This window comes from Gavialis gangeticus, unplaced genomic scaffold (genome assembly GCF_001723915.1).
Source record: "Gavialis gangeticus isolate Ggan-Ray unplaced genomic scaffold, GavGan_comp1, whole genome shotgun sequence".
NCBI classification, from domain to species: Eukaryota; Metazoa; Chordata; order Crocodylia; family Gavialidae; genus Gavialis; species Gavialis gangeticus.
The window spans coordinates 21646765-21655739 of record NW_017728996.1 but is presented as its reverse complement, the minus strand read 5'-3'; the positions used below and the strand labels follow the sequence as shown (position 1 = coordinate 21655739).

Sequence of the window (8975 nt, the reverse complement as noted above, 5' to 3'; positions counted from 1 at the left end):
CTCCGTGCAGCCCGGACGGGGCTGTCCGAGCCGAGCCCTGCGGCATGGGCCGGCGGCGGCACTCGCAGGCGGGGGCGGGCCCGGGTGATCCTCGCGCTTGAGAGGAGCCGGCGGGAGAGCGGACAGGTGCTGCTTGGCCGAGCGCCGGACCTCGACGAGGCTGGGGTCTTTTCGGCAAGACCAGCTCACGCGGGCTGGGGCCCCGCAGCACAGCCGAGGGCGCGGGGTGGCACCTCCGGCGGCCCCGCAGCTGCGGGGGTTGTAGTCGCGGTCCGGCAGGAGCGATCCCGGGGGTGGATTTCCCTGGGAGCTTTCGACAAAAGCGATCACCCGAGTTTCACTGGGGTGATCCCGCACTGACTGGCTGCTCCCCCCTCCTGACCACGTTGTCTCCCAGCTGCCTGGAGCCAGCGCTTTCCAGAGCTGGGCTCTGCGCCCCGAGTGGGCGAGGAGGCTGTAATGGCACATCCGAGACCCTGGACTTCACTCTCTGCTTGGGCTGGGGGGGCTGCTGATGGATGGCAGATTGACTGGGGTTCAGGCTCACCCCCTGTTGCAAACTTCCCCGACCCCTCTTCCCCCCTTCCCTAAGGGGAATGACTCCAGCCCGCAGGCTGCCCACGGCGTGTGCTGCGAGCCTGCTCCACCAGCCAGCGCAAGCCTCGGCTGTTTGGGTTGTGTGGCTTCCAAAGCCCGGCTCCAGGCCTTTGCCCAGTTTGCTGTAGTCCTTGAGTTCTGGCAAAGCAGCTCGACTGTTTGTAACTGAAGCAATCTCTCTCCGCAGTGCTACAGGGCGTAAGGATGACCAGCTCCAGAGCCCCGGGCCTCGCCTGGGAGATCACTTGGCTTGCATTTGCCATCTGTACTCATCTGCAGGTAGGTGCCGATTGTTTTTGCAGTTTTAACTGGAGGCAGCACGTGGAGAAGCAATTTAGCCCCTTCCGTTTATTGCTTTTATACGGAAAATGGTTCAAGCAACTGTGTCCCGCAGCCAATGACAGTGAGGAAGAGATTTTCCTGTTATTGAACTTAGATTCAAGGGATCTGTGCTGTAATATTCAACCTGTCTGTCATCATAGGAGCAGAAGGATGATCTTGGCTAGGTGGGTAATGACTGGCCTCCTTCAAAGTAATGCAGCTTCCCATTGCTCCCAGGAGCCTGAGCTCGGGTGTTGTGGTGAAGAGGCCCATACATAAATGTCTGGGTAGCAGTCAAAGCCCATAGCAGTCTGAGTGTTTTTCCACAGACTTCCACAGTCAGCTTTGGATCAGATTTTTTGTGCAGGTAAGTCACAACTGCCAATAGATTTATTGCCTGACACATCAGTCTAATCAGTTCCACGAAATGAGTCTTTCAAAATTATGGAGTGCTTCCCTGCAACATAGATGTCATCATAGTATGTCATTCGCCATAGTGCAGTGAATTTCAAGTATACATTGATATTTTAAGTACACACAAATCAAGAAATCAAAACAATATTTTACGTTTCTCTGAACCTCTTATTGTGATGGAGGAACTTTAAAAACAAATAAATGAAAGGATTTTGAATGTCATAGATAAAAATTGTTGCTATTATTATTATTATTTATTATTTGTATTGTGGTAGTACCAAGGGGCCCCAGTCAAGCTTTTAGTCCCATTGTGGTAGCCAATGTCTAGGTACCACCTCATGAGTTCATAAGCTAAGTATAACATGAGAGACAAAGGGAACATGGGACCCCTCAATGCCCATGTGAGGAGCAGAAGGGAGCAATGGGTTTATACCATTTTTAGCACAATAAACAGTGATCACAACACACCCATCACCTGATACTGCTGGTGCAAGTTACTTAAGGGGTTCATTGTTTGGCTGATAAATATTGGCTTTTTCTTAAAGTGCAGATAAAAAAAATTAAGATATTAAGCGCACTGGCATAGCTGATAGACAAGAATAAGTTCTGTCTGGTGTGTGTAGGAAAAAGCTATACTGCTTTGTTGAGCCTGCTTTCCTTTAATTCTTGAGTTAAGTGAATGGTAAATATGTTTCCCCATCCAAAATTGACCCTAGGGACAAAGAAGCAGGGCAGTTGCCTTCTAGGGGTATGGACACACACAATAATTTAACAGTTCCCAAATGTCACTGACTGGGAACTGCATTAGAGGTGTCCACACGCGCAGTGCCCTAGCATTCCAGGTAGAACCGTGACCTTCTAGGGGCTGAAGTGCTGTGGCTCCTACCGTGTGGTGAGAGTGAGCACCCAGCCCAGCACGCCTGGCAGTGGGTAAATGGAGGGGAGAGTGTTTGCACCCACACTTTGGGGGTGGGTGACCTGTGTCTGGGGGCATTTTTACTTTTCTGCTTTCCCTTGTTTCAAAACATATTTTCACTACAGTTCAGCAGCCTACACTTGACCAAACTCTGCAGTATACTTGTCTGACTGGGGTCCTTGGGGCAGGGGAAAATGGTTGGACCCATGTTTTTGGGTTCCCTCGGGCTGGGGAACATGATGAGGGGCTGCAGTCACTTAGGGAGTAAGGATATAGCAGATAGTTAGAAACATAGCTTTTACTGAACAAAGTGCAAGGGAGCTCACTGGTTTAAAAAAAAAAAGTGCTAATGAAAGGGAAAAAAGGAGCAGTAGAGTTCTGGCTGTGTTCCAGACCAGCCAGTTGCACCATTGGGAGTGGTATTAGTAAGGAGCTGTGCTGTGTGGTATACTTGGAGGACCAGCCGGACCCATGTCACACGAAGCTTGGTGTCCACATGTAAAATGGACCTTGTTCTAACAATGAGTTCCCCTGGTTCAAAAGGTACTTGATTTTTCTAGGTATACTTTTGAACCGATCTGGGAAGCTTTAAGCCAGTTTAATGTGCTTGTCCATTTCAAGTTTAAACCCCATTTAAACTGGGCTAAGTTTTACATGTGTCCAGAGCCAACCTTAGGGAAAATGGTGCCCTGGGCAAACTTGTATTTTGGTATCCACCCCCCTCCCAGAGCCACCCCTCTCCCTCCCACAGTCAACGGTGCTGGTGCAGACAGAGGCAGGCAGGCAGGGGTGTGGGGCGCAGCCCCGTGGGGGGGCAGAGTGGCATTGTGTGCCAGGCAGGCAGGCACTGCTGCTGTCACTCACACTGCCCAGCTCAGTGCCAGTGGCTGGAGTAGGGGGACTGGCTGGCCTGGGCACTGCTCCTCCTGCCTGGGGTGGGGATTAGCCAGGGTGGGGTGGGAAAAGGGGAGAGCGCTGTTGTGAGCATGGGCTGCTCGTGTATATATGTGTGTTTGTGTCTGGTGCCCCCCTGAGCACAGTGCCCTGGGCAGTTGCCCATGTTGCCCACCCCTAAGGCCAGCTCTGCATGCTTTCGTGTCCTAAACTAAGTTAGTACAGTTTGTCCAATGTGCTGGTGGAAGGTGAGAGGTGCCCAAGTTCCCTTTGGGAGCCTCAGGAGCCTAAGGTCAGTCCTGACCCTAGGAAGCACTCACGAAAGGTTGGTGTAAATTTAACTTTAATGCCTATACACAAGATGGAAGCAGCAGAGGGCTACACCCCATTTGTATATGGACCTTTTCATCTTGAAGAGAACCTGGATTTTTTTCTTTTAACTGTTGAAATGAAACTGGTATTGGCATAGTTTCCTCCTTCCCACAAAGGGTTTTGGCAGAGCTTCACTTGTCTCTTTACAAAAAAAAGAAACATATTGAAATAATAGGTTATTGTGAGTAGTTTCATGAATATTTTAAGCCAGGTCAGACTTTTGGTTTTGACTGTCCTTTTGAATATTCTAATCTGCTTGCCATGATTACAGGCATGAGCACATACCCTAGTCTTGTAGGCAGCATTACATGCTCCCAAGTTCTAGTGTTTTATCACATTTTAGGCACATTAAAGATATTTTATATTATTTAACATAACATTTCTGGTTTCCAATAACCATTAATTCTTTAATTGGGTGCTCAGGGCTGTGCTCTCTGGGCCACACACAGTCAACTACCCTAATGTTGTATCATAGCTTCCAGTTGTGTTATTTTTGGCTATTAACATGCTTATGTCTGGAGCTAATCAATTAGAAACAATTGGAAGCTGGGCAAGGTCATAAGTCTGTGTCGTGTCACTTGTGTGCAATTGATTAATTTCATCCTGTTTGAAGCAGGTACAGAAGAAAATAATGACCATGGTATAGAATGTGGTGGAAATGTGGTCTGAATGCAGTACACAGAGAACTGCAGCATGAGAAGTTGTCAAAAGGAGGTAGCTGATATTGATAAGAAATACAAGTTAACTTTGGTTCTAAGAGCCTTTTTTGATTCTTGGATACCATATTAATGAGCACTGCATAATGTTTAGCTAGATTCTGAATTGATTCAGGACTTATAACCCATAGGTATTCAATTTCTGCCTCAAATTCTGGCACGATTAGTTTGTCAAGGGCAAATTAGTAATTATAATGGCAGAAGATGTTACAAGTAATTGCTTCACTTTCATACGATAATCCGGTAAACAGCGTAGCAGTGAAGGCATCAATGTGCTTTCCATTGAAGATATCAATTTTGTGATCAGCAGTTGAAGCACAAATCTGGCTCCTTGGAAGCCTAGAAAAAATCAACTGGTTATTTATAGGGGAGACTGGAGGTTTTTCTTTTCTATTTTATAGACCTGGGGCCCACTTCTCACTTGCACTACTGTAAGTAAAGAGAGACTTGACTGAAGTTAATGGAACTACACTGGGATAAAACTGGTGTAAATCAGAGGAGAATCATATCAAAATAATTTTCTTCCATGATCATTAAATAAACCATTTTTTTCCCCAGAGATTCACAATGGTTAGACTGTTGAGTTAATTCAGTACACCACTGTATCACTTGCATTTATCAACATTAATTAAATGCATTTGTAGGCTCACTTTTTTGTCTCTGGGTGTGAAAACAGTGTGATATAAGATGCTGCCTCATTTTTCTCAAATTACAATGGATGGGCGTATCAATATGATGAATGCTAAGAAGACTAAAAAATGAAAAGCAGAATAGAGGGAAGTATTTCAGTGCCATTTGGTTGTTTTTAAGTTATTTCTTTGGTTGTGCATGGTGATAACCGAAAAACAGCTGTGTCCTTTCATCGTGGTATCCATCTCCTAATTAACATCATAGGATAACATTTAATTAGGGCAATAGTGCTATCACTACACTTTTCACTAAATAAATAATAAAAAAGTGTGTGTGTGTCTGTATAATAAAGGGCTTCGTCCACCTGTTTCTCTGTCTGTAATGCTCTTGGAGCACTCTGATTGGTTAGTGAAACAACCAATCAGAATGCGGAGCGCTGCCATGATGGTGGGGACAGAGCGGGGGGCCAAGGCCAGTGCTGCTGCCTGCCATCCCCCTCCCCCAGCCCTGCTCCTTGGAGGTGGCAGAGTGTCACCACGATGGTGGGGATGGAGGGCACAGAGCAGGGGTGCAGGGCCAGGGATGGCCTTGCCCCCTGCCCCTCTGTCCCCGCCATCATGGTGGCACTTTGCTGCCTTCGAGGAGCAGGACCTGGAGTTGCGGGGGGATGGCGTGGGGGGGAGGCCAGTGGTGGCAGTGGCACGGGTTGTTGGCAGAGGGGGACAGAGGGGACAGTGAAGCAAGTTTTTTCCCCCCACACTCCTAGGAGGCGGCATCAGCGTGGGGTGGTGGCGCTGTGTCCCCACTCCCCCTCCCCCACTCATTTTTGATGGGCATTTTGCTAGTGTGTGTGTATCTGTATGCATATATAATGTATTTATTAATGGATTATCTGTGGTTATAAGTTATCACTAACTAATTTAAACACGTAAGAGATCTATTCACCAGTAGTTTCACGTGTGGATTTCATTTACAGATTCATGCTGCTGTTGTGTTTTTAAGTCACAGATAAAAGTTTCTTAAATTCCTGCTGTCTGAGAGCTGTGCTATATAAGCCCTCTCTGAATCTCTCCTTTATATCCTCTAAGAAATGAAATTGCTAATGTCAGAGGATAGAATAACAACAAATATACCATGTCTGGATTTTTAAAGAGCGTTAAGTCAGTATTTCTTTGGAAAAGTGAGTTTCATGGGTCACATATTCATCAAATCTAGCACTGGTTGCTGTCATGATTTATGTTTCTGCAATCCGTATATGTATTCAGTTCTTTTTCTAATCATCTATGATATTCTGTTTTTTAAAGAGATACATGCTGAAAACATTATCTTGCTCAAAATGATTCTGCCAAAAGCTACCAACATAGTAAATATCTTTAAAGCTAGGTTTCTGCAAGTCCAAAAATCTGATGTCCATTATATGATATAGTGAACTTGGAGACCATCTTGCTGGAAAACTTTCAGAATATTGTTTTACAGTAACTGAATGTATTGCATACTAATGTTCAGAAAGCAGATTATAATCCACATAGCATACCACAATCAGGATCCTTAACCCCTCAATAATCTTTATCACAAATAGCATGATGAGATTTGCAAGCCCTGACCCAATGTTGAAGCCATTACCTTTTTCTTTTGTGCATAGGTTTAAGACATTATGGATGAAATTCTGGTCTCATTGAAGTCAACTAGAGTTTTGCCATTAACATGAATGGGTTCAGGATTTAATCCTTTATATCTGAGGAGCAAAAAACACCCAGACAAATAGCACTTAGAGTATATTCTGCAGAGTCTCCATCTTGAAGTATCCATTGCTATCACTGACAAACTTGTTATTCAGTGACTGCATTGCCAGAAAGCTTACGTAAGTTCCTGTACTTACTTTGACTGTATGACTAATGGTGGTTGCTCAATGAATGCTCATAGGATCTGAACTGCTGCTGCCCCCAATTTACAATCCAAAAAAGTGGGTTGCCAGAATAATTGTGATGAATTTGAGTCTTGTGACTGAAGTCACAAACTATGAGGGTGAATGCTCATTTTTCAAATTCACTCTGATCAAAAATAGACTTAAATCAACGCTGGAAGATGATCAAGGGTCCAGGTTACATCAATGAAGTGGTTTGCTTTAACATTTTATTTTTTCATCTTTTTGAATAAATATTTCTATTGTAGCAATTGCAAATGGTGCCAGATTGGTGGTGGATTTTCTGTAATGGCATAATCCAGCCAGTCCTGTCCCACAAATATGCTCTGACTTTGCTGAAGAAAACATGCTAATGGAAGAAAGGTGATTTAAGTCTATTCAGACTTCAAATTCTTTACTGTGACTTCCAACAAGAGTGGCAATTCGTGCTACTTGTGCTGGTAGTTTTAGGAGGAGGTCATCCTAAACATGGGACTGAAATGATAAAACTAGTTACACGTAGGCCTTTAGACAACCAGTAAGTTATCTAAATTTCTAAGATGACAAAAACTTGCAGAGAAGCCACTATAACAGAATAATCTTTTGCAAATAAATAATACAACCTTTCCTCCTGTAAAATTAACAAACATAAGAACTGTAGTAGTCTAGTCTTCAGTTTTAGAAGATACATAGGGACTTAGTCACAGCTGATTACTGATTCAGCCTGCACTGGGTGCAGCTAGATATGTTCATTACCATATCAGGGCATGTACATAAACTGTATTGTGGTGGCAGTATTGCAAAGTCCACCAAATTCCATTCCTGCCCTTATAGCACAGAAAATCAAAGGGCTTGAATCTGCTTTTATTAAAGCAGTGCTGCTAAGCTCAGCTGTTCACAATCACAAGACTCACTTAAAACTTATACATTTTTAAATGATGATGTTTTCCAAGTCCTTTTGATTTCTGAACCTTCAGGATTCATCTTTTTAAGTTGGTCCCTGCAGCCAGGAGGGTAAGGCACTTAAAAAAGGAAAAGAAAACCAAGATTCTTATATTCATTTGCCTTTAAGAATGGTATTTTAAGAAAACACCAAATGCCCCAAGTGTTATATAACTCATAATACAATGACAAGACCTGGCAAAACTCCCGTTAATTTCAGTTTGAGCAAAAGTAAATCTTTAATTTAACTCCAGAAGCATGTATTTGTGTCATAAGACTATAATTTCTGACAATTAAATAGTTTCGTTGTTGTAGTCATGTTATGCAAATTTTGCACTTTATAGTGGATCAAATTTGTTAAATTCATGTGTTGCCAAAATTTGGCACTGTTGATAATACTGATGATAATTGTCTTGTGGCCATTTACAATCCATTACACTCTTAATCAAACAATGATAGTATAATTGCTATTATGCAAAATCCCCCTAACACAGAGGGCGTTTATGTATAGTGAAAGAGTTGGTTTTGAAGTGCAGTTTGCTAGCGTTCTTAGCGTCCACATTCCAGGGTAGACATATAGGGTATAGCCATAGCAACTTCAGAGAACCACTGAGTGAATACTTTCTGGTTTTGAGAGCAGGCCTTGGAAAGGCAAAGTAGTAAGCTGGTGAAACTGGAGTTTGGAGTCAAGTCAGCAAGGCTAAAGTTAGTCCTTGCTTTCTAAGGACAGACATTACACATAAACCAGTTTAAGTGATCAGAAACTGGTTTAAACCTGTAATCAGAAACTGGTTTAAACCTGTTCAGTGCACATAAACCAGTTTGAAAATGGCTGAAACCGGTTCGAGATAGACCTGGTTGAGTATAGCATCAGACTTAACTGATTTGGGTTAAACTGGTTTATGCAATGTCTGTCCCAGACCCCTTGCTGACTTAAGATTAAGACACCCCCGGGATTCCAGCTTGCTCTCTGGGCTGGGCAGGGCTCTCTGCTCCACGGCAGGGCTGGCCTCTCCCCTCTGCTCCCTGACTGCAGCTCTGGCAGAGACTACGGTTGCTTTCACCCCTCCCCCTCCCCACTACCTGCTAAGCAGGAATTTCCCCCTCCTCTCTGCTTTGCAGAGAGGTATCTGTGGATTAGCTAGCAGACCACATGTTAATAATGTGGTCTGGTAATGTCTTAATGGGGTGATAAACACTATTATCAGTTTCCTGTGGGGCTAATCAGAGCATCCTGCCAGGGCCTGGCCATGCCCCCCCCCCCCGCCCC

General features: G+C 44.3%; 1 protein-coding gene across 2 annotated transcripts in view; it reads left to right on the top strand.

The window, feature by feature from the left end:
• Nucleotides 1-787: 787 nt before the first annotated feature.
• ADAMTSL3 (ADAMTS like 3) overlaps nt 788-8975 on the top strand; it is a 433784-nt gene continuing 425596 nt past the window's right edge. For both annotated transcript variants that reach the window (XM_019504116.1, XM_019504117.1), the window contains exon 1: nt 788-876. In XM_019504116.1, the coding sequence (XP_019359661.1) occupies nt 802-876 (75 nt within the window). In that variant the 5' untranslated portion in view covers nt 788-801. The remainder of the gene's footprint in view (nt 877-8975) is intronic.